We start from the raw sequence: 26,832 nt of genomic DNA, 5'->3' as shown, positions 1-26,832 counted from the left end.
TTAAGCATTCAAAATATTGAAATAAGGACAGCACAAAATTAATAGAAAAAGGTTTTAAAATGTTGATAAAAAAAGATAAAATGTGTTTTTTATTTTATTTCCAACACTTAAAATAATGAAAAAAGTAGAAATAAATTAAGCTAAATAAATTAACAAATAATACATAATAAATAACACAGCATTGGGGGGAGAAAGTACCTTATTTTCCGCCCTATAAGGCGCACCTTAAAAACTCCAATTTTCTCAAACGCTTATAATCCGTTGCGTCTTATATGTGGACAAATATTAAGCCACAAGAGGTCTCGCAACTACGGGATGCCTAAGGTAACCCCAGCCTCTACTGTAGCGTCTATTCTATGCGCCTTATAATGCGGTGCGCCTTATATATGAACACAGTTTTAAAAGAGGCCATTCATTGAAGGTGCGCCTTATAATCCGGTACATAAATATGTGTGTTTTCTTTTAAATGTTGAAAATACAGACAATTAAAACAAAATAAAATGTAAAAAAAAAAGTGTAGATGAAATGATACTATTTTGTAAATTTTAAATGCTTAGAATTATGGCTGCACTATTTGGAGAAAACACCTAAATTGCGCTTTCGATTCAATTTGCGACTTTTATATTTTATACATAAAAATGCATAAAACTGTAAAGAAGACATGTTACTTTGAAACTATCAATCAACACATTCTTGTCTCAACGTGCCACACATTAGAACAATGTGCAATAATTTACTTTACGAAGTATTTGGCTTCATGCAGACGGATTCAGAACTTTTGTCTCCACCGTGCTGCACATTTTTTTAATCAGAATCAGAAATACTTTATTAATCTCCGAGGGGAAATTACAATTTTCAGCACAATCCCATTCAAGATCAGACAAACGTTACATTTAGACACTACAATAATAACCAATAATTAATAATAATTAATAACCCGTAAACTACAGTGTTTTTAATATAATGTAATCATAATATGTAATAATAATACAAGTAACAATTTAAAGGGGTATATACTTTTATTCATCATTACTGTAGAATTGTTCACTATTGTACTGTTATTGGAAGGTAAATAAATTATAGGTAAAAATGATCCTAAATGAATAAACAAACCAAAAATATGCACTCATTTATTTGATCTAATTAGATCAAATGCATCTCAAAGCGCATTTGTTTCCCAGTTGGACAAATGCGGTCGGACGCTATCTTATTGTTTATTGTTCATGTGATCACGGCGGCATTTTCGCTTGTTCATCCGCATCGATAGCCTCATATTGCCCATCTGATTTGAAGCTGAAATATTCCCACAACGGAACATTTGGCTTTGTCATCTTGTGTTTTTCCTCCTAATTCATGTTACTTTGCAGCAGTTGCTAGGAGCGTTGCACAAACTAATACGTCTTTCTTCCTGTTTGAAACGAGCGACAAAGAAACGCGAGGCTCAACAATTCTGATTGGCAAACATGGCTGTCACTCAAATGCCTCAGCCTCTTGCGGTCATTTACGGCACTAATTTAAGCCTCAATATGGACTTGATTTCGATTAATCAGCACTACTTGGGGCGGTATAGCTCGGTTGGTAGAGTGGCCGTGCCAGCAACTTGAGGGTTGCAGGTTCAATTCCCGCTTCCGCCATCCTAGTCACTGCCGTTGTGTCCTTGGGCAAGACACTTTACCCACCTGCTCCCAGTGTCACCCACACTGGTTTAAATGTAACTTAGATATTGGGTTTCACTATGTAAAGCGCTTTATAAAATATAATTCACAATTCACTACTTAGAATAATGGAAAAAGAAAGAAAGTAATTATGTAAAAATAGTACAAACAAACAAAATAATACTGGGAAAATAGTTCATAAAATGTGTATTTATTTCCTTCAAAGATTTAAAATACATACAATTTTAAAAAGTAAAAAAAAAAAACAATAGATGAAATTATATTATTTTGCTTTCTTTTAAAAACTTAGAGTAATTGAAAAAGTAAAACTAAATAAAGTATAAATAATAGATGTAACCAATATTACTGGGAAAAAAAATAGATAAAGTGTGTATTTATTTTACAGATTCAAAATACAGACAAGTCTAAAAGTTGAAAAAAAGGCAAAAAGTTAGAAAAAATTTAGTGAACTTATATTTTTGTGCGTCATTTTAAAAACTTAGAATAATACAAAAAGTAAAAATAAATAAAGCTAAAAAATGTATAACTATAAAAATTTAACAAAAGAATACTGGGAAAAATTACATCAAACATTTGAAAAACTAATATTATTGAAAAAAGAGGGGGGGGGAACGAAGTGATATTATTTGACCTATTTTAACATTGAAAATATTGGAGATAAGTAAAAATAAATAAAGTCAAAATAATACTGGGAAAATAATACATCAAATGTGTATTTATTTAATTTCAAAGATTTAGAGTACAATTTTAAAAAGTAAAAAAAAAAAACAGTAGATTAAATCATTATATTCTGCTTTATTTAAAAAAACTAAATCAAGTATAAATAATAGATGCAACTAAAATGATACTGGGAAAATAGTAGATGAAGTGTGTATTCGTTTTAAAGATTTAAAAAATATACAAGTTTAAAAATAAAAAAAGGCAAAAAGTTAGAAAAAAATTTAGATTCATTTATAGTCATTAATTTTAAACACTTAGAATAATGGAAATAGTAAAACTAAATAATTTATCAATAATACAATTCTACAAAATACTGGGAAAAGTTACATTAAATGTGTATTATTTATTTTAAATATTTAAGGTACAAATACATTTGAAAAATTTAAACTTTTGAAAAAGTTAAAAAAAAACCGAAGTGATATTAGTTACATTTTTTTTTTATCATTGAAAATATTGGAAAAAGTCCAAATAAATCAAGCTAAACAGAGTAATTAATACATTATACAAATTCAATGGAATAGTACTGGGGAAAAAAGTATATAAATGTTTTTTATATTTTATTTGTAAAGATTTAAAGTACATACATTTTATATAGTAGAGAAAATAATGGAAGCAAATAGAAAAAAACTGTAAATAAAATTAGATTATTTTGCTTTTTTTTAAACATAATACTGATAATAATGATAATAATAATAATAATAATAATAATAATAGATAAAAAGAAAATAAATGTTAAAGCCTACATTTTTAAAATATATGTTTTTATTTTGTTTTTAAATTCCAAACAGTTAAAAAACTGTAAATGCAGGAACACATTAAAATAGATCACGGAAAATAGTTTGTGTTTGTATAACATTTTTGGAAATTATTACTTTTTCTCACCTCAGAATCCAGTAAAGAAGATTCCTGATACTCATGAGATCACTCTGCTGCACGGCACCAAGACGGTAAGACCTGCTTTTCTCATCAACAATTGAAAGCTTGATAATGTTGGACGATTTTTACATAATTATAAAAGAACTCACGTTGCTATGTTCACTGAAGTTTCGTCACAAAAACACAAGATTTTGAGTTTGACAAAAATAGCAATGCTCATCATTACGCAAGACCACACAGTGACAGTTTATTTATTGGAAAGTTTATTTACACCATGCATGCTTCTCCGGTCCCCCTCAGGTGTCCGCCCTCGCCTTGGACCCCTCCGGAGCGCGCCTGGTGAGCGGCGGCTTCGATTTTGACGTCCGCTTCTGGGATTTCGCCGGGATGGACCAGGCTCTGCAGTCCTTCCGTACGATCCAGCCGTGCGAGTGGTGAGTTCCCAACGCGGCTGCTGCGTGTCAGGCCACTTCTAGAATGTTCCGCGGGGCGCAGCGCACACACAGAAACATTTGTTTATCCTGCTTTCATTCAGAATGAGCCCTTCAGAAGCAGATGGTAGATGTTTGTTTGCGTGTGCGTGTTTACACGGTGATTCACTGCAGCTAGAAATGGAAGATGCAAATCTTGTTTGTTTTTTTGGGGAGGGGGGGACCTGAGCTTAAGCAGGCATCCCTTTTTATCAGGACTTAAGTTGCATGCTCTGGAAGCTTCCGTGTGTTTACTGTACTCCTCTTTTCTGAACCCAACTCCAATGCAGATGTTCTTTAAACCAAAAGATTTAGGAAAACATTCCAATTTGAGCTTTTGAACTTTTTTATTTGCAGAGTGTGTAAGTATGTTGATGCTTCCATCTACTTCCTGCTGTGTTAATGCTATTTGATATTGACCTAAATTGCTAATCTCACTGGGGTTAAGTGGTGCAGATAGTTGTGCGCCTCTTCACTCGCATGCACTGCTGAGCTGTGCAGAAGGGTCACATCATGCAACTTCGGTTGCTGTCGTGCGGATTCTGTCCACAAACACAACTCATTAACATTACTATAACACACACACACACACAAAACGACGTGTACTCAATATGCCTAACTTACTACAAAACCCAAAACCAGTGAAGTTGGCATGTTGTGTAATTCATGAATAAAAACCGAATCCAATGATTTGCAAGTCCTTTTCAACTTATATTCAATCGAATAGACTGCAAAGACAAGATATTTAATGTTCCAACTGTGAAACCTAATTTTTTGTTTGCCAATAATCATTAACTTAGAATTTATTGGCAGCAACACTGTCAGTTAGTTTGTGACGAACCCCAAGATGCAGAGAAGGAGGCAGGCATTGAGTAAGAAAACATGGTTTTAATTGACACACTAACACAAAACCAAACAAAGGGTACAAACAAAAAGCGCGCACGAGGCGGATAACAAACTAGGCTATGAACAAACAGAACTGGAAGCAGGTAACAAAAGACAGTAAGCTACACAAAGCTACCAAATATAGCTTACCGCTACGCTGCAACGACACGAGCGACAATACATGACATGATGCATACAATCCAATAATCCAGCACTCGACTGGAGGACAAAACATGTTCTAATAAGATGGGGCTGATTGACAACAGGTGTGGCCAGATGCCAATCAGCCGCAGCTGAGGGGAAACAGCGCTCAGGGAAAAAACAGGACATAGACAAAATAAGAGCGCTGACAGGAAACAGACTGGCAAAACTAAAACATGGCCACACTGTCACAGACAAGCCTGACAAACACATTGCAAAAAAGTTGTCACATGGGCATTTGCACCACTGTGTTACATGGCCTTTTCTTTTAACAACACTTCAGTGAACATTTGGGAACTGACGAGACTCATTTTTTGAAGCTTTTTAGGTGGAATTATTTCCCATTCTTGCTTGATGTACAGCTTAAGTTGTTCAACAGTCCATTGTGGTATTTTAGGCTTCATATTGCGCCACACTTTTCCAATGGGAAACAGGTCTGGAGTACAGGTAGGCCAGTCTCGTACGCGTATTATTTTCCTACAAAGCCACGTGCAGAATGTGGCTTGACATTGTCTTGCTGAAATAAGCAGGGGCGTCCATGATAACGTTGCTTGGATGGCAAGATATGTTGGTCCAAAACCCGTATGGACAATTCAGCATTAATGTTGCCTTCACCGATGTGTAAGTTACCCATGCCTTGGGCACTAATACACCCACATACCATCACAGATGCTGGCTTTTCAGCTTTGCGCCTAGAACAATCCGGATGGTTTCACATTTGAAAAGATCATATTCCAATTGGATTTGGACTTCCTCCTGATGTGGCCTGAATCTGATGCCAAAAGATCAGAATTGAAGCAGTCTGGAGCGTTTAGACTGTCCAAAAAAAAACCTGATCTGTGTCACTTGAGAGCAAAAAAAATCAGCTTTGGTGTGCAGTGTAAACAAGGCCAAAGATTGGTGAGTAATGAGAAATTGTTATGTGTCTGTCCAGTGTTTCCCCAAGAAAATGTGTTAGTTAAGGTGGTGTCTCTCCGGCGTACAGACCGGGGAAGGGGGTGGGTGGGTGTAAGGATCAGTGTAACTCGACCTGTCGCCATCACGTCTCCACCTCATCGCTGCCACCACACAGCCTGGGAGGCAATAGACTACAGACTGTGGTGAAGTAGGCCGGCTTCGTCGCTTGAAGACGCCTAAAATTTTTGGTTGTGTTTTCTGCTCCATTTGCTGAATGGCGATAGACGATATATATCTCGATATTTTTTTCCATAAAGTAAAAACAAAACAATCCTAGTTACCTGAGATACTAAGTATGTCATTATCATGCCACATGCTGACATGTTCAAGTCCATCCATCCATCCATCCATTTTCTACTACTTATTCCCTTTGGGGTCGCGGGGTGTGCTGGTTCCTATCTCAGTTACAATCGGGCGGAAGGCGGGGTACACCCTGGATAAGTCGCTACTCATCGCAGGGCCAACACAGATAGACAACATTTACACACTTGGGCCAATTTAGTGTTGCCAATCGTGAATGCGTGGGTTCCCTCCGGGTACTCCGGCTTCCTCCCACTTCCAAAGACATGCACCTGGGGATATGTTGAACTCATCATGGTTAATTTTTTACAGCATTTGGGAAGCCTGTAGTTAATTTTTATTATGTAAATGTTATATTTTTATCACTATGTGATAGCAGGGACCCTGCCATTCAAAACTAAGCTGCTACATTACAAATGATTAACGTAACTATAGCTGAAAAAAACAGTACAATAGCAATAGGAGAGACTTTTCATCCCTGAACACCATGGAGTTCATGTAAGCTTTATGATGCACTTACATTATTATATACACAGCTCAATCTACACAGAAAAAGGTAAAGTGAAATAACAGAGAGACAGAGCTTTGCTGTCCCTAACACACACACACACACACACACACACACACACACACACACACACACACACCGCAAAATGAGCTAACGTTACGCTAAAAGCTATTTTGCCTTCACCTCAAGGACTGCGAGCAAGCTGAACTGCCGTTTATGTTTCTACAACGTCAACGGGCTCATAGTAATGTTACTAGTAGTTGACTGGGAGGTTGTTTATTATAATTTGGGGGGAGTCCTCTGCCTGATGCTTACCTGCTAAACAGCTATATGCTCATCACAACGCTGGAGCACGGACTCCATGCGCTCTGAATACGCACTGCGGATTGGCTGTTAACGCTCTGTGTGTAACCAATCAGATAGTTCTGTGGGTGGGAGAGAGTACTGACTAAAACAGGCAGAACGAAGCCTTAGCAAGAAAGCGCTGCGAGAAACCCTGCTGTCGTGAAGAGCGTGTGTGCTCTGGGCCTGTGCACTTAAACTGTCTAAATAACCGCATCAATGCTAGATTTTGGCCAACATTGAAAAATAGTGACGTGGCCGTGAAATATCTTCAATCATGTGACTTGTCGACTTAATGTTTGTGTTTCTTCCGTTTGCTCCATCTAGCCATCAAATCAGATCCTTGCAGTACAGCATCACAGGGGACCGTATCTTGGTGGTGTCAGGGAACGCACAGGCCAAGGTGTTAGACCGTGACGGCTTCAACGTGATGGAGTGCATCAAGGGAGACCAGTACATCGTAGACATGGTCAACACCAAGGTAAGACGCAACATTAGGCACAATGCAATGTACCGTATTTTTCGGATTATAAATCGCTCCGGAGTATACGCCGAAAATGCATAATAAAGAAGGGAAAAAACATATAAATCGCACTGGAGTATAAGTTGCATTTTTGGGGGAAATTTATTTGATAAAACCCAACACCAAGAATAGACATTTGAAAGGCAATTTAAAATAAATAAAGAATAGTGTACGTTATATGACGCATAAATAACCAACTGAGAAGGTGCCTGGTATAATAACGTAACATATTATGGTAAGAGTCATTTAAATAACTATAACATATAGAACATGCTATACGTTTACCAAACAATCTGTCACTCCAAAGGTATTTGCCGCTTCCTCTTGTCGTTTTCTGCTGCATATTTCACTACGTCCAGCTTGTAATTTGCAGTACATGATTTATTTTTCGGTGCCATTTTTGTTCAGTCCTTCTCATTTTTTATAAGTTACCGTCAACGATGAAATGATCCATTTTAATAGCTACGGCAGTAGCATATGGCATATAGCATTCCATGACCCACAATGCACTTCTGCCATGAAGTCGCACTGGAGTATAAGTTGCATTTTTGGGGGAAATGTATTTGATAAAACCCAACACCAAGAATAGACATTTGAAAGGCAATTTAAAATAAATAAAGAATAGTGAACAACAGGCTGAATAAGTGTACGTTATATGAGGCATAAATAACCAACTGAGAAGGTGCCTGGTATGTTGACGTAACATATTATGGTAAGAGTCATTTAAATAACTATAACATATAGAACATGCTATACGTTTACCAAACAATCTGTCACTCCTAATCGATAAATCCCCTGAAATCTTCTTCCTCGATGTCGCTTCTAAACAGCTCTGCCAACTCCAAGGGTATTCGCCGCTTCCTCTTGTCGTTTTCTGCTGCATATTTCACTACGTCCAGCTTGTAATTTGCAGTACACGATTTATTTTTCGGTGCCATTTTTGTTCAGTCCTTCTCATTTTTTATAAGTTACCGTCAACGATGAAATGATCCATTTTAATAGCTACGGCAGTAGCATGTGGCATATAGCATTCCATGACCCACAATGCACTTCTGTGACGATAGCTGACGTGTGTGTGACGATTGCTGACATTTTCTTTGTCTCTTCCGCAAATGAGATGAATAATATTATTTGATATTTTACGGTAATGTATTAATAATTTCACACATAAGTCGCTCCTGAGTATAAGTCGCACCCTTGGCCAAACTATGAAAAAAACTGTGACTTATAGTCCGAAAAATACGGTAATTTCATATCTTGGGTATTGTGACCAAAATGTGCTCCAAAAATACTTACACACACCCTAACATCATTTAACCAAGTTATTTTTTCAATAACTACAATAAAAAGACACACTGATAGAACACTGTGAGACACACCCTTTCAGCCACCTGTGATTAAGGGCTGTATAAATCATTTTTGATTGATTGATGATTAGTAGAAAAGCCATTAATTTGCAGGTTTTCCATTTCTTATGCCTCACTAATAGTCCTTTAGTCCTTGTATTTTATCAGTTTAATGGCTAAGATTTATTATTGTACATATTGGATTGTCTGCAGCACTTTAAGATTTATTTAGATGAAAAGTGCGTAGTAAATAAAACCTATTCATATACTTTTTATCTCTGGCTGGCGTTGTTGCGTCCTGCTCTGTTCAGCTGTCCTTGAACGCACAGTAAAAGTTGCCCTGAGTTGCAGGACAGAGAGACAATTAGGAGCATCGAAACGGGCCCGCTCGTTAGCTCGGTTAGAATCATCTAGCGAGCTTACGCGTTGTCGCTTGCGTTCATTCTCCGAGCCACAATGTTGGCAGCTTTCTACTTTGCTGCTAGTCATATTTGGATGATAACGATCCAAACACTGTTATTTTTTTTTATGTATGTTTCCCTCTTTTTTTCCTCAAAGGATGTTCACCTGCCTGATATCTTAGTTGCTAAGACAGTAATGTGTTTACCGTATGTAGTTTAGATTGGGGTATGTCGTTTCTTAATGGGGGAAGAGGTTATTGTCTCTTGATTTCATGTTAGAATTTAAGCTGGCGAGCTGGCACCAGTCAGTCCATGAGTTTATCAAATTTCATCTATCAATCACTGTTTTTCAATCATTTTTATTAAAATGATAATACAAACTAACCATCAGGAATTTGACCGTGGTTATCAATCATACCGTTTATCGTTACATCCCTATAAAATATACTCTCTAGCACAGTGGTTCTCAAATGGGGGTACGCGGCCTACCCCTGGGCGTACTTGAAGGTATGCCAAGGGGTACGTGAGATTTTTTTTAAATATTCTAAAATTAGCAACAATTCAAAAATATTTTATAAATATATTTATTGAATAATACTTCAACAAAATATGAATGTAAGTTCATAAACTGTGAAAAGAAATGCAACAATGCAATATTCAGTGTTGACAGCTAGATTTTTTGTGGACATGTTCCATAAATATTGATGTTAAAGATTTCTTTTTTTGTGAAGAAATGCTTAGAATTAAGTTCATGAATCCAGATGGATCTCATTTTATAATCCCCAAAGAGGGCACTTTAAGTTGATGATTACTTCTATGTGTAGAAATCTTTATTTATAATTGAATCACTTGTTTATTTTTCAACAAATTTTTAGTAATTTTTTTTTTTCCAGGCTTCACGGTGGGAGAGGGGTTAGTGCGTCTGCCTCACAATACGAAGGTCCTGCAGTCCTGGGTTCAAATCCAGGCTCGGGATCTTTCTGTGTGGAGTTTGCATGTTCTCCCCGTGAATGCGTGGGTTCCCTCCGGGTACTCCGGCTTCCTCCCACTTCCAAAGACATGCACCTGGGGATAGGTTGATTGGCAACACTAAATGGTCCCTAGTGTGTGAATGTGAGTGTGAATGTTGTCTGTCTATCTGTGTTGGCCCTGCGATGAGGTGGCGACTTGTCCAGGGTGTACCCCGCCTTCCGCCCGATTGTAGCTGAGATAGGCGCCAGCGCCCCCCGCGAACCCAAAAGGGAATAAGCGGTAGAAAATGGATGGATGGATGGATGGATTTTAGTTATTTTTATATCTTTTTTCCCAAATAGTTCAAGAAAGACCACTACAAATGAGCAATATTTTGCACTGTTATACAATTTAATGAATCAGAAACTGAGGACATAGTGCTGTATTTTATTCTTTATCTTTTTTTTTCAACCAAAAATGCTTTGCTCTGATTAGTGGGTACTTGAATTAAAAAAATGTTCACAGGGGGTACATCACTGAAAAAAGGTTGAGAACCACTGCTTTATTTGACTCATGTCAAGGCACATTTTCTATTTTGCTGTTTACATTTCTAGCCCTAAGAATATTTTCAGAACACTAACCAGGGTGAAGGGGGTTTTAGATTATTTTGTTTTAACTGCCTGTGTATTTGGGATTATGCACACTGCTGCCTATTCTTCATAGCTATTCACTTGTACCACATGCAGTGTCATGTGTTTTTGTTTGAAAGATATTGAAGTTGTTTACATTTTTGTTTTGCTTTAATAAAAAAAAGCTTTCGGTCTTCATGTGGGGTTTAGTCAGGACAGTTGAGGTCGACCTTTCTTTGAAAAGATGAACACAAATGCGTCATCAAATAAAAAAATATGTCATCGCTCTCTCGATCGGGCAGCAGCTATCAATTATTTTAGTGATTGAATATTAATGAATAAAGCAATTACACAACATTTTTAATAGAATAATCAATCGATTAATTTGTTCCATTAAACTAGTAATGGAGTAAAACACTTTCTAATCACCTACTCAGCGGCCTTGTGGTTAGAGTGTCCGCCCTGAGATCGGTAGGTGAGTTCAAACCCCGGCCGAGTCATACCAAAGACTATAAAAATGGGAGCCATTACCTCCCTGCTTGGCACTCAGCATCAAGGGTTGGAATTGGGGGTTAAATAACCCAAAATAATTCCCGAGCGTGGCCACGGCTGCTGCCCACTGCTCCCCTCACCTCCCAGGGGGTGAACAAGGGAATGGGTCGAATGCAGAGGACACATTTCACCACATCTAGTGTGTGTGACAATCATAATTTTAACTTTAATATGTATTTTAGGAAAAATAGTTGAAATACACAAGGACTTTACTAATGAACTTTAGCCTTTCCGCTTATAATTACACACAACATTAAAATTGCACTTTAACCACCGGAGCACTACTATATTATATCCATCTATCCATCCATTTACTACCGCTTATTCCCTCTGGGGTCGCAGGGGGCGCTGGTGCCTATCTCAGCAAAAATCTGGCGGAAGGCAGAGTACACCCTGGACAAGTCGCCACCTCATCGCAGGGCCAACACAGATAGACAGACAACATTCACACTCACATTCACACACTAGGGCCAATTTAGTGTTGCCAATCAACCTATTCCCAGGTGCATGTCTTTCCAAAGACATACTATATGATATATTTTTTTCAAATAAATTAAATATTAACAGTGTATTTTAAAATCAGCTAATAGATCTTGAATAAGGAGCCAAACTGAACAAAAGGGTGAAGTATTTATCATACTTCACCGATGAATAATGATAAATTGACTGACAATGTATTTAGCATTTTAACACTTGCACATTTGTGGTAATTTATTGTATTATTTAATCTTCATAATTTTACTCTTTAAACAAATCATCAAAGCAACAGAGCTCTCAAATGAATCGATGAATCGTTGCAGCCCTGCTCCACAATACATACATACAGTCGCGATCAAAAGTTTTCATACACATGTAAAGAACATAAAGTCATGGCTGTCTTGAGTTTTTAATTATTTCTACAACTCATATTTTGGTCACAAAAAACATTCATGAAGTTTGGTTCTTTTATGAATTTATTGTGGGTCTACTGAAAATGTGAGCAAATCTGCTGGGTCAATAGTATACATACGGCAATGTTAATATTTGCTTGCATGTCCCTTGGCAAGTTTCACTGCAATAAGGCACTTTTGGTAGCCATCCACAAGTTTCTGGTTGAATTTTTGTCCACGCCTCTTGACAAAATTGGTGCAGTTCAGCAAAATGTGTTGGTTTTCTTGACATGGACTTGTGTCTTCAGCATTGTCCACACGTTTAAGACAGGACATTGGGAATGGTAAAAATGGTAAATGGGCTGTACTTGTATAGTGCTTTTCTACCCCTTTTTTAAGGAGCCCAAAGCGCTTTGGCACTATTTGCACATTCGCCCATTCACACACACATTCACACACTGACGGCGGGAGCTGCCATGCAAGGCGCTCACCAGGACCCATCAGGAACAAGGGTGAAGTGTCTTGCCCAAGGACACAACGGACGTGACTAGGATGGTAGAATGTGGGGATTGAACCAATAACCCTCAGATTGGTGGCACAGCCACTCTACCAACTTTGCCATGGAAGGCCATTCTAAAACCCTAATTCTAGCCTTATTTACCCATTCCTTTACCACTTTTGATGTGTGTTTGGGGTAATTGTCCTGTTGGAATACCCAGCTGCGCCCAATACCCAACCTCCAGGCTGATGATTTTAGGTTGTCCTGAAGAATTTGGAGGTAATCCTCCTTTTTATCGTCCCATTTAAAGCACCCGTTCCATTGGCAGCCAAACAGACCCATTGCATAATACTACCACCACCATGATTGACGGTGGGAATGGTGTACCTGGGATTAAAGGCCTCACCTTTTTCTTCTTCAAACATATTGCTGGGTATTGTGGCCAAACAGCTCAAGTTTTGTTTCATCTGACTTCAGGACTCCAAGCACACGTCAAAAGTGGTAAAGGAATGGCTAAGTAAGGCTAGAATTAGGGTTTTAGAATGGCCTTCCCAAAATCCTGACTTTGTGGACAATGCTGAAGAATCAAACCCATGTCAGAAAACCAACACATTTCGTAGAACTGTACCAGTCTTGTCAAGAGGAGTGGTCAAAAATTTAACCAGAAGCTTGCCAGAAGCTTGTGGATGGCAACCAAAAGCGCCTTATTGCAGTGAAACTTGCCAAGGGACATGTAACCAAATATTATGTTATGTATACTTTTGACCCAGCAGATTGTTTTTTGTGACCAACACCTGTTGGGTGTTCTAACTGGACAATAACCCCAAACACACGTCAAAAATGGTAAAGGAATGGCTAAATCAGGCTAGAATTGAGGTTTTAGAACGACCTTCCCAAAGTCCTGACTTAGACTTGTGGACAATGCTGAAGAAACAAGTTCAGAAAACCAACACGTCTAGCTGAACTGCACCAATTTTGTTTAGAGGAGTGGTCAGAAATTCAAACAAAAGCTTGCCAGAAGCTTTGGATGGCAACCAAAAGCACCTTATTGCAGTGAAACTTGCCAAGGGACATGCAACAAAATATTAACCAAATATTATATTATGTATACTTTTGACCCAGCAGATTTGCTCACATTATCAGTAGACCCATAATAAATTCATAAAAGAACCAAACTTCATGAATGTTTTTTGTGACCAACACCTGTTGGGTGTTCCAACAGGGTAAAGGAATGGCTAAACCAGGCTAGAATTGAGGTTTTAGAACGACCTTCCCAAAGTCCTGACTTAGACTTGTGGACAATGCTGAAGAAACAAGTTCAGAAAACCAACACGTCTAGCTGAACTGCACCAATTTTGTCTAGAGGAGTGGTCAGAAATTCAAACAAAAGCTTGCCAGAAGCTTGTGGATGGCAACCAAAAGCGCCTTATTGCAGTGAAACTTGCCAAGGGACATGTAACCAAATATTAACCAAATATTGTACTATGTATACTTTTGACCCAGCAAATTTGCTCACATTTTCAGCGGACCCATAATAAATACATAAAAGAACCAAACTTCATGAATGTTTTTTGTGACCAACACCTGTTGGGTGTTCCAACAGGGTAAAGGAATGGCTAAACCAGGCTAGAATTGAGGTTTTAGAACGACCTTCCCAAAGTCCTGACTTAGACTTGTGGACAATGCTGAAGAAACAAGTTCAGAAAACCAACACGTCTAGCTGAACTGCACCAATTTTGTTAAGAGGAGTGGTCAGAAATTCAAACAGAAGCTTGCCAGAAGCTTGTGGATGGCAACCAAAAGCGCCTTATTGCAGTGAAACTTGCCAAGGGACATGTAACCAAATATTAACCAAATATTGTACTATGTATACTTTTGACCCAGCAAATTTGCTCACATTTTCAGCGGACCCATAATAAATACATAAAAGAACCAAACTTCATGAATGTTTTTTGTGACCAACACCTGTTGGGTGTTCCAACAGGGTAAAGGAATGGCTAAACCAGGCTAGAATTGAGGTTTTAGAACGACCTTCCCAAAGTCCTGACTTAGACTTGTGGACAATGCTGAAGAAACAAGTTCAGAAAACCAACACGTCTAGCTGAACTGCACCAATTTTGTTAAGAGGAGTGGTCAGAAATTCAAACAGAAGCTTGCCAGAAGCTTGTGGATGGCTACCAAAAGCACCTTATTGCAGTGAAACTTGCCAAGGGACATGTAACCAAATATTAACCAAATATTGTACTATGTATACTTTTGACCCAGCAAATTTGCTCACATTTTCAGCGGACCCATAATAAATACATAAAAGAATCAAACTTCATGAATGTTTTTTGTGACCAACAAATATGTGCTCTAATTACTCTATCAGAAAAAAAAAGAGTTGTAGAATGTATTGGAAACTCAAGACAGCCATGACATTATGTTCTTTACAAGTAATAATAATAATAATAATGGATTAGATTCATATCGCGCTTTTCTATTGTTATATACTCAAAGCGCTCACAGAGAAGTGGGAACCCATCATTCATTCACACCTGGTGGTGGTAAGCTACATTTGTAGCCACAGCTGCCCTGGACAATGCTACAGCCCCTCCGACCACCACCAATCATTCATTCATCATTCATTCACCGGTGTGAGCGGCACCGGGGGCAAAGGGTGAAGTGTCCTGCCCAAGGACACAACGGCAGCGACTTTGATGTCCATAGGTGGGAAGCGAACCTGCAACCCTCAGGTTTCTGGCACGGCCGCTCTACCCATTACGCCAGGGGTGCCCACACTTTTTCTGCAGGCGAGCTACTTTTCAATTGACCAACTCGAGGGGATCTACCTCATTTATATACATCATTTATGTTTATTTATTTATGAAAGAGACATTTTTGTAAACAAGTTAAATGTGTTTAATGATAATACAAGCATGTGTAACACATATAGATGTCTTTCTTTCACGAAGACAAGAATATAAGTTGGTGTATTACCTGATTCTGATGACTTGCATTGATTGGAATCAGACAGTAATGATGATAACGCCCACATTTTCAAATGGAGGAGAAAAAAAATTGCCCTTTCTGTACAATACCACATGAAAGTGGTTGTTTTTTGGCATCTAATTCATCCAGCTTCCATACACTTTACAAGAAAAACATTGGCGGCAAATTCCGTAGCTTGCTTGATTGACATTCACGGCACCCGAGGGTCTTGTGAGATGACGCTGGCTGCTGCCAGTTCATTATTATGAAAAAATGACGGAGAGGAAGGCGAGAAACACTTTTTATTTCAACAGACTTTCGCGCCGTCCCTTCCGTCAAAACTCTAAAGACCGACTGCATGTTTCCTATCTTCACAATAAAAGCCCTGCTTCATGCTGCCTGCGCTAACAAAATAAGAGTGATGTGCACGCCAGCTTTCTGAGGGATCGCTTGTGCATGCCAGTTTTCCGAGACTCTGTATTTAGATAGCGCAGGCAGCATGAAGCAGGGCTTTTATTGTGAAGATAGGAAATGTGCAGTCGGCCTTTAGAGTTTTGACGGAAGGTACGGCGCGAGAATCTGTTGAAATAAAAAGTGTTTCTCGCCTTCCTCTCGGTCATATTTTAATAATAATGATCTTGCAGCAGCCAGCGTCATCTCACAAGACCCTCCGGTACCGTGAATGTCATTTAAGTGACGTCTTGGTGAAGATTGATGATCACTAATTTTTAGGTCTATTTTTTTTTAAAAGCCTGGCTCGAGATCGACTGAAACACCCCCCGCGGTCGACTGGTAGCTCGCGATCGACGTAATGGGCACTCCTGCATTACGCCATGCCGCCCCAAGTGTATGTAAACTTTTGATCGCGACTGTACATATAATTAAGACGAGTTGAACGAAAAGTCATGTGTGGCTTCTTCGGCGAGCTGGTGAATGATAGCAAGCGTGTCTTGTCAGCCAGGTCAGGGAAGCCTTGTTTAGGTTTTAGTTTGCAATGTTTTGGGACTTCTCTCAGTAAACACCATCATTATTGAATCGACTTTCACCTGTTGATTTTGCTGGTCTTTGAGTCGCATGAGTGCTGCTTCCCAGAATACGTTGCAGGTGTTTTTAGTTCTGCTTTGGTGGGGAAACCCTGCCAATGTATAATAGCAGCAAGGTGCAGCCAGGAGCTAGCAGTTTGTTGTTGTGTGCAAGCATCGTGCCTCTCTGGCTTGCACCTGCAACTACAAAGACAGATGCTAACTCATCTGCCATGTTTGGGTTTTCACTGCGTTTAATAAAGCGTTGGTTGGTTACCAAGCATCTGTGTCAGCTGCACTGCATTTAAACACCACCCGTGGAGCGGACCAAGGCCCATTGAGATGTAAGTGGTGTCCCTAAGTGCTGAAACTTGGGTTCAGTGACATCCACGCAGATGTGGTGTGCTTCATCCCGCTCCATAAAAACACCAGGAGCCGCCTCATCCTTCTCCGCGCTGCTTCCTGACAGTGGGTGGGTTGACGGTTTAGAGAAGAGGGGGCTCGTCGTCTGTTTTCCCGCTTGAGTCATTTGTTATGAGGAATTCCCGCTGAGGAAATGGCTAAAAAGATACACTCTACTGACACTCTTTTACGGCCAATTTGGTCGTTAATCTTGCAGAATTCCTAGCGGACATGTTTTTAAACAGCCATAGTCTACACAGGATCATTCCGCTCTTTGATGCAACAAGTGTACTTGCATGCACAGTCAATTAGTATTCACAGCGCCTCACCTTCAATGAGCATATGCTCATTTTTACATACTGTATGTAAAAAATAAACAAAGCACATAATGTTTTAGATTGATTGATTGATTGATTGATACTTTTATTAGTAGATTGCACAGTTCAGTACATATTCCGTACAATTGACCACTAAATGGTAACACCCGAATAAGTTTTTCAACTTGTTTTAAGTCGGGGTCCACGTTAATCAATTCATGGTACAAATATATACTATCAGCATAATACAGTCATCACACAGGTTAATCATCATAGTATATACATTGAATTATTTACATTATTTACAATCCGGGGGGTGGGATGAGGAGCTTTGGTTGATATCAGAACTTCAGTCATCAACAATTGCATCAACAGAGAAATGTGGACAGTGAAACAGTGTAGGTCTTATTTAGTAGGATATGTACAGCCAGCAGAGAACATAGTGAGTTCAGATAGCATAAGAACAAGTATATACATTAGAAGTACATTTGAGTTGTTTATAATCCGGGGAGATGGGATGTGAATGGAGGAGGGTATTAGTAAAGTGTTGAAGTTGCCTGGAGGTGTTGTTTTAGAGCAGTTTTGAAGGAGGATTAGAGATGGACTTACTTTTATACCTGTTGGGAGTGCATTCCACATTGATGTGGCATAGAAAGAGAATGAGTTAAGACTTTTGTTAGATCGGAATCTGGGTTTAACGTGGTTTGTGGAGCTCCCCCTGGTGTTGTGGTTATGGCGGTCATTTACGTTAAGGAAGTAGTTTGACATGTACTTCGGTATCAGGGAGGTGTAGCGGATTTTATAGACTAGGCTCAGTGCAAGTTGTTTTACTCTGTCCTCCACCCTGAGCCAGCTCACTTTGGAGAAGTGGGTTGGATTGAGGTGTGATCTGGGGTAGAGGTCTAAAAGTAACCGGACTAGCTTATTCTGGGATGTTTGGAGTCTAGATTGTTAGTGCAACAGTCAAGGAAAATGAACAAACTACATAAATAATAAGGGTGTGGGAAAAAATCGATTCGAATTTGAATCGCGATTCTCACGTTGTGCGATTCAAAATCGATTCTTTTTTTTTTAATCGATTTATTTTCATTAATTTCTTAATTTTTTATCAATCCAACAAAACAATACACAGCAATACCATAACGGTGCAATACAATTCCAAAACCAAACCTGACCCAACAACACTCAGAACTGCAATAAACGGAGCAATTGAGAGGAGACACAAACACGACACAGAACAAACCAAAAGTAGTGAAACAAAAATGACTATCATCAACAACAGTATCAATATTAGTTATAATTTCAGCATAGCAGTGATTAAAATCCCTCATTGACATTATCATTAGACATTTATAAAAATTAAAAAAAAGTGTCACAGTGGCTTACACTTGCATCGCATCTCATAAGCTTGACAACACACTGTGTCCAAGATTTTCACAAAGATAAAATAAGTCATATTTTTGGTTCGTTTAATAGTTAAAACAAATTTACATTATTGCAATCAGTTGATAAAACATTGTCCTTTACAATTATAAAAGCTTTTAAAAAAAAATCTACTACTCTGCTAGCATATCAGTAGACTTGGGTAGATCCTGCTGAAATCCTATGTATTGAATGAATACAGAATCGTTTTGAATCGGAGAAATATCGTTTTTGAATCGAAAATCGCGTTGAATCAAAAAAAAAAAATCGATTTATAATGGAATCGCGACCCCAAGAATCAATATTGAATCGAATCGTGGCACACCCAAAGATTCGCAGCCCTAATAGATAACATCCTGTATTTAGATTTAAATATAATGTTTTTATCTTGATAGATTGAAAATGAATACCGAAGAGTTGACTGATGAACATTATCACATCATTTATTCAGAAAGTATAAATAACGACAAATAACAATGGAGTACTATTAACCGCAACATGTAAGTGTGAACAAACCCCCAAAATTATGATTTGTACATATTCAGAATGTGCTTGTTGTATTTTTAAACAAAGAAAACAATCTGAAGTTGTCTTTATTTTTAAGTTATCATGCCATGATTTGACCAGTCCGGCCCACTTCGGAGTAGATTTTTCTCCATGTGGCCCCTGATCTGAAATGAGTTTGACACCCCTGTATTAGAGTATCTCAAAGCACTTCTAGAACCAAACCCTTTATTGACATAGTTAAGGAAAAACTATGATAAACATTAGAGATGTCCAATAATATCGGGCTGCCGATATTATCGACCGATAAATGCTTTAAAATGTAATATCGGAAACCGTCTATCGGTTTCAAAAAGTAAAATTTTTGACTTTTTAAAACGCCGCTGTACGGAGTGGTATACGGACATAGGGAAAAGTATAGAGCGCCAATAAACCTTAAAGGCACTACCTTTACTTGTCGGCCCAGTCACATAATATCTACGGCTTTTCACACACACAAGTGAATGCAAGGCATACTTGGTCAACAGCCATACAGGTCACACTGAGGGTGGCCGTATAAACAACTTTAACACTGTTACAAATATGCGCCACACTGTGAACCCACACCAAACAAGAACGACAAACACATTTCGGGAGAACATCCGCACCGGAACACAACATAAACACAACAGAAAAAATACCCAGAACCCCTTGCAGCACTAACTCTTTCGGGACGCTACAATATACACCTCCCGCCACCCCAACGCCCACCTCAACCTCCTCATGCTCTCTCCGGGAGAGCAGGTCCCAAATTCCAAGCTGCAGTTTTGAGGCATGTTAAAAAAAAAATAATGCACTTTGTGACTTCAATAATAAATATGGCAGTGCCATGTTGGCATTTTTTTCGATAACTTGAGTTGATTTATTTTGGAAAACCTTGTTACATTGTTTAATGCATTCAGTGGGGCATCACAACAAAATTAGGCATAATAATTTGTTAATTCCACGATTGATATCGGAATCACTAACTAAGATTTGGACAATTTCGGTTATCGGACTTCTCTAATAATATCCCACATTAACAATGTGAAAATAATTTTCACAAACCCCCTGCAGTGCTTCTAAGGACCCCTCTTGAAGACCTCTGCCTTAGCAATAATAAAATGATCTTATTTGTTTAGTTAATACAGCTTGGGGATTCGCATGCTACGTATACAAATACAACTTGAGCTGAAATTTACACCCTCATATATTCTTTTTTTGTTTGCATAAGGTTAAAAAAGTAGCCAATGGAATGTTTCTGTGTATAGCAGCTCGCATTATTCCCGACAGATATTTTTCTATTTACTAATTTCAAACAACTTTCCTCCTCTCAGGGCCACACTGCCATGCTGAACGACGGCTGCTGGCATCCCAAGATGAAGGAGGAGTTCATGACCTGCTCCAACGACGGGTGAGTTCACCTTATTCCAAAGCATTTAAATGATACTCTCCACTGATGCTGTACTTAACTACATGCTAAAAGGGATTTAGCGAAAGGTATGCTTAAAAAGTTAAATATAATTGTAACTGAGATAGGCACCAGCGCCCCCTGCGACCTCAAAAGGGAATAAGCAGTAGAAAATGGATGGATGGTTGGATAATTAAAGATAAAACAAATACCGTATTTCCTTGAATTGCCGCCAGGGTGCTAATTAATTTAAAACCTTTTCTCACTCCGGCGTTTACCAAAGGCATGCGGTAAAGGCAAGCATGCGCTAATTATTTTAAAACCTCTTCTCACCCCGGCGCTTACCAAAGGCAAGCGGTAAATTTAGGCCTCTGCTTATAAATTTGAGTGTGATATATGGATACCATCATGAAAAGCACATTTAATAAAAAAAACGTTATTATGGTCTTACCTTTACTTATAAATGAAGTCCATGCGCAGCTCCTTCTGATCAAAAGCATCGATAACTTGTTTATAGAAGTCTTCCTTATCTTTCTTCAGTTTTAAAAGTCTCTCCGTCTCGTTGGAGATCTTCCTTTATTACCTCCTGCTTCGATTGAAAGTCCAGTTTAGAAAACTGTTTTATTTTAGATATGTAATCCTCCATCTTAAAAGTGCAAGCGAGAGGAAAAAATAAACGATCGCTCCTCTCTCTTGCTGCTTGTTGTCACTTTTTCTGCAGCCGAGTTGTCGCAAGAAGGATCACTAGCGCCCTCTACCACCAGGAGGCGGAAGTCATTTGATGACTCATATTTGACACACGCAGCTACGGTATAACAATAAAACATAGCCGCTTATTGTTCTTTTTAGCATATTCAATAGCTTGGACCTTAAAGCCTACTGAATAGCTACTAATCTTCTTCCCTTTATGCGATTTCAAATCATTGAAATCAGCCTCCTCCATTTTGAAAATGATAACAGGGGAAGTGTCACTCGTGACGTGACGAGTTTGACCCGGCGGAAATTCTAGACATGCGCTAATAAAAATAATATTTTGGAAAACAAGTTTGAGCCGGCGGTAATACTAAGCATGCGCTAATTATTTTGCAAAACGAGTTTGACCCGGCAGTAATTCTAGGCAGGCGCATACTATATACAATTCAAGGAAATACGGTTTTACATCTCAGATTTGTGTTCCAGGTGAGAAAGCATATTGCTTGAGATTAGAGATGCCCGATAATATCGGGCTGCCAATATTATCGGTCGATAAATGCCTTAAAATGTAACATCGGAAATTATCGGTATCTTTTTCAAAATTATCGGTATCTGTTTCAAAAAGTAACATTTATGACTTTTTAAAACTCCGCCGTACGGAGTGGTACACGGACGTTGGGAGAAGTCCAGAGCGCCAATAAACCTTAGAGGCACTGCCTTTGCGTGCCGTGAAAGTTTCTGCGTTGGAAAAGGGCTTAATGCTGTTTTATTTATAATTTTCCAACTCTGTTTTTACAATGCAGAATTGTTCACATTTTTAGTCTGCAACTTTCTAGGTGAACTTGGACCTTTTGCTAGACTGCTTTGATAATGAAGAGTGTGACTTTGGGCAAGGAACAAAGTGATGAGTCTAAGTGAGTGTGACAAGCAGCACTGCAGAACCCCCCTGCCTCGATTACATGAATTACAGGCCCATGTGTCAGCTTTACAGGAGAGCTGCTGTAGCCACGGTGTTTACCAGCATTACAGCTCTCCCAGATGGGCCTTATTTTGCTCTCATAGATGCTCTGGAAATCCTCCCCTGGCAGGTTTGGGGCTTGTGCAGCTGCATCCGTTGTCCCTGTTGCTAAATTTCTCACATTTCCCAATCAGCACCTTTTATCAACAAGCATACTTGCCAACCTTGAAACCTCCGATTTCGGGAGGTGGAGTGGGGGGCGTGGTTGGGGGCGTGGTTAAGAGGAGTATATTTACAGCTAGAATTCACCAAGTCAAGTATTTCATATATATAAATACTTCACTTTCAGTGAATTCTAGCTATATATATATATATATATATATATATATATATAAAATAAATATTTGAATTTCAGTATTCATTTATTTACACATATACACACACCCGGCGGCAATTCAAGGAAATACGGTATGTAACATTTTGACCAAAGAATCAATCAATCAATCAATGTTTATTTATATAGCCCCAAATCACAAATGTCTCAAAGGACTGCACAAATCATTACGACTACAACATCCTCGGAAGAACCCACAAAAGGGCAAGGAAAACTCACACCCAGTGGGCAGGGAGAATTCACATCCAGTGGGACGCCAGTGACAATGCTCACTATGAGAAACCTTGGAGAGGACCTCATATGTGGGCAACCCCCTCCCTCTAGGGGACCGAAAGCAATGGATGTCGAGCGGGTCTAACATGATACTGTGAAAGTTCAATCCATAGTGGCTCCAACACAGCCGCGAGAGTTCAGTTCAAAGCGGATCCAAGACAGCAGGGAGAGTCCCGTCCACAGGAAACCATCTCAAGCGGAGGCGGATCAGCAGCGTAGAGATGTCCCCAACCGATACACAGGCGAGCGGTCCATCCTGGGTCCCGACGAGCGGTCCATCCTGGGTCTCGACTCTGGACAGCCAGTACTTCATCCATGGTCATCGGACCGGACCCCCTCCACAAGGGAAGGGGGGACATAGGAGAAAAAAGAAAAGAAGCGGCAGATCAACTGGTCTAAAAAGGAGGTCTATTTAAAGGCTAGAGTATACAGATAATGAGTAGATGATAACCCTCATCTACTCATTGTTGAGTTAAGGGTTGAATCGTCCATCCTTGTTCTATTCTCTGTCACTATTTTTCTAACCATGCTGAACACCCTCTCTGATGATGCATTGCTGTGTGGCACGCACAAAAGTGCTTTCATCAAATGCACTAGAGTCTGGAATCTTCCATCTCTCCCTAGCATGGCCCAAAACCGGCCAATCTTTGCTTCCTGAGGAAGATCTTCACTGCCAAGCACTTGGTAGTCCACTAGTTCTTCCCGGGAGCTATCCGGGACCAATCGCAGCTGCAGCTTGGAACTTATAAGCGTATTTCTTCATCTTTCTCGTCATCGGCGTCGCCACGGCTGTATCTTCCTCGTTCTACTGCTTCGTCTCCTTGTTGTGTGCGCAGTTGTGCACTGCACTCTCTAAAAGCCATAGATGTTATTGTCACATATGCATGTACAGTAGATGGCGGTATTGTCCTGTTTAAGAGTGTCAGAACATTGCTGTTTATGGCAGACGAACTGCTTTACGGTAGACGAAAACGTGACTGCTGTTGTTGTGTGTTGTTACCGGGCTGGGAGGACGTTAATGAAGCTGCCTAACAGTAAACCCACATAAGACACCAAGAACTCGCCGTCGAACATTCTACAGCTATAACGTCATTGGGCAGACATGCTGTTTATGTTGTGGGAAAGCGGACGTGAAAACAGGCTGTCCTCACTCAGGTCCGCATGGTGCTGGAGGGGGCGTGACCTCTAGCTCCGCCTGAATTTCAAGGGGATTTTTAGGGAGAAAATTTGTCCTGGGAGGTTTTCGGGAGAGGCGCTGAATTACGGGAGTCCCCCGGAAAATCCGGGAGGGTTGGCAAGTATGTCAACAAGTGCCTCACCTTTAACGCATTTTTAATAAACACTTCCTCCTGTCAACTGTTGCGAGCTTTTCAAAACCTTCGCCACTTTAGGACTTGGTCTTGTAATATAAATCAAAATATTTATCTATCTTGCTCTATAGAAGCAGTCTGTTGTGAAGGAATCACCTTTCTATCAAGTAAAAATGTGACCACGATAATGAAGCTGTTGTGTAGACATGTAACAGATGTAATACTATAGTTCCATTATATCTACATCCTTTATTGAGAATGTGCCAAAATAAGGATAGTCAGTAGACCTCATTTGAGTGGACCCCAGTTGGTGGACTGTATTGGCGGGTGTTTGTAGCTGCTGGCTTTTGTAGGCTTTTGAACGTCAGCCCGACACTACTCCATCTTTCTTTGTGTGTCGGCCTAATTAGAACGTCTTTGTCGGCACTTTGAATAGGTTTTTAAGCGTGATCACTGGACCGCCTCAGACCCTTTTAATTACAGCGCTGGTAGCATGAATTCATTCATAAAAGCTGCCACCCAGCTTCTCCAATAAATTTACAATACCAGCCCGGGCGGTTTTATTTCCTCTGGGGAAGGAAGGAAGGGAAGCAGCAGGGTGCTGACGATTGTCTCTGAGGTGTGGAAGTCTTTGGGCTATGTTTGGAGATTGAAGTGCAAACCATTGAAATAGGGCAGCACGGTGGTAGACGGGTTAGTGCATCTGCCTTACAATACGAAGGTCCGGAGTAGTCCTGGGTTCAATCCCGGGCTCGGGATCTTTCTGTGTGGAGTTAGCATGTTCTCGTCGTGACCGCGTGGGTTGCCTTCAGGTACTCCGGCTTCCTCCCACCTCCAAAAACAAGCACCTGGGGATAGGTTGATTGGCAACACTAGATTGGCGAATGAGTGTGAATGTTGACTATCTATCTGTGTTGGCCCTGCGATGAGGTGGCGACTTGTCCAGGGTGTACGCCGCCTTCCGCCCGAATGCAGGTGAGATAGGCTCCAGCGATCCACCGCGACCCCAAAAAGGGACAAACGGTAGAAAATGGATGGATGGAATATTGAAATGTTTCTTTGTGTGTGTGTAGTGAATCTATAGATCAGGCCTGGGCTATTATTGTGACCCGGGGGCCACATTTAGAGATCTACAAATGTGTCTGGGGGTCGGTATATCTATTTTTATGAACACTAATACAACACCTCACAATAATATCTGATTAAATGCTAAAGACGTTATAACAAACCGCCTTAAAAAACGTAATGAAATTTTTCATTTTTCTATGAAGGATAAAATACTGAATATTGACAAAATATGAATGTCAGGCCCCCTTCCCAACGATATATTTTACAATCAAGTGAAACGCAACAAAAATGCAACAAACAGTGAAATATGGGAACGGCGTGGCGCAGTGGTAGAGTGGCCGTGCGCAACCCGAGGGTCCCTGGTTCAATCCCCACCTAGTACCAACCTCGTCACGTCCGTTGTGTCCTGAGCAAGACATTTCACCCTTGCTCCTGATGGGTGCTGGTTAGCGCCTTGCATGGCAGCTCCCTCCATCAGTGTGTGAATGTGTGTGTGAATGGGTAAATGTGGAAGTAGTGTCAAAGCGCTTTGAGTACCTTGAAGGTAGAAAAGCGCTATACAAGTACAACCCATTTATCATTTATTTATTAAATATGAACACGAAGGGTACAAAATAAACCCACCTACAATCTGATGTATCTGGTATATCACTAAGCTTTCGAACATTGTTGTGAAAATCTCCTTCCGCGTCTGTGGAAACGCTTCCTGCCCACACTGCTTGGTGGCTCGTCTGAGCTGCTGTGATGTAGATGACCATAGTAGCTAATTAGATGACCATAGTAACTAATTAGATTACCATAGTAACTAATTAGATGACCATAGTAACTGGTATATCATCCATAAGCGCAGATTCCAAACATTGAAAGACTTAGTATGGTTGAAAACTTCCGGTCATTAGAAAACATCACTGCACATCATAATGGCAGCTACACTTTCCATCTTCTAGATCAGGGGTCGGCAACCCAAAATGTTGAAAGAGCCATATTGGGCCAAAAATACAAAGACAAATCTTTCTGGAGCCACAAAAAATTAAAAGCCATATTACATACAGATAGTGTGTCATGAGATATAAATTGAATTATGAGGACTTAAAGGAAACTAAATGAGCTCAAATATAGCTACAAATGAGGCATAGTAATGCAATATGTACATACAGCTAGCCTAAATAGCATGATAGCATCTATTAGCTTGCAGTGACCAAATATGTCTGGTTAACACTCGACATAAGTCAATAACATCAACAAAACTCACCTTTGTGCATTCATGCACAACGTTAAAAGTTTGGTGGACAAAATGAGACAGAAAAAAAAGTGGCATAAATCACGTCTTAGAAGGTCGGAGAAAGTTATGCATGTAAACAAACT

General features: G+C 39.6%; 1 protein-coding gene across 1 annotated transcript in view; it reads left to right on the top strand.

Annotated features, from left to right (window-relative positions):
- The window catches only part of LOC133535783 (WD repeat-containing protein 70), a 132,040-nt gene that overhangs the window by 9,592 nt on the left and 95,616 nt on the right, over positions 1-26,832 (top strand). Inside the window, exons 6-9 of the mRNA XM_061875721.1 lie at positions 3,284-3,343; positions 3,573-3,706; positions 7,263-7,416; positions 20,698-20,774. Coding sequence (XP_061731705.1) covers positions 3,284-3,343; positions 3,573-3,706; positions 7,263-7,416; positions 20,698-20,774 — 425 coding nt within the window. The remainder of the gene's footprint in view (positions 1-3,283; positions 3,344-3,572; positions 3,707-7,262; positions 7,417-20,697; positions 20,775-26,832) is intronic.

The sequence above is a fragment of the Nerophis ophidion genome, linkage group LG17 (genome assembly GCF_033978795.1).
Source record: "Nerophis ophidion isolate RoL-2023_Sa linkage group LG17, RoL_Noph_v1.0, whole genome shotgun sequence".
In the NCBI taxonomy this organism is placed as follows: domain Eukaryota; kingdom Metazoa; phylum Chordata; class Actinopteri; order Syngnathiformes; family Syngnathidae; genus Nerophis; species Nerophis ophidion.
Note: the sequence above shows the minus strand (reverse complement) of the source record. Positions and strands in the feature narration are given on the sequence as shown.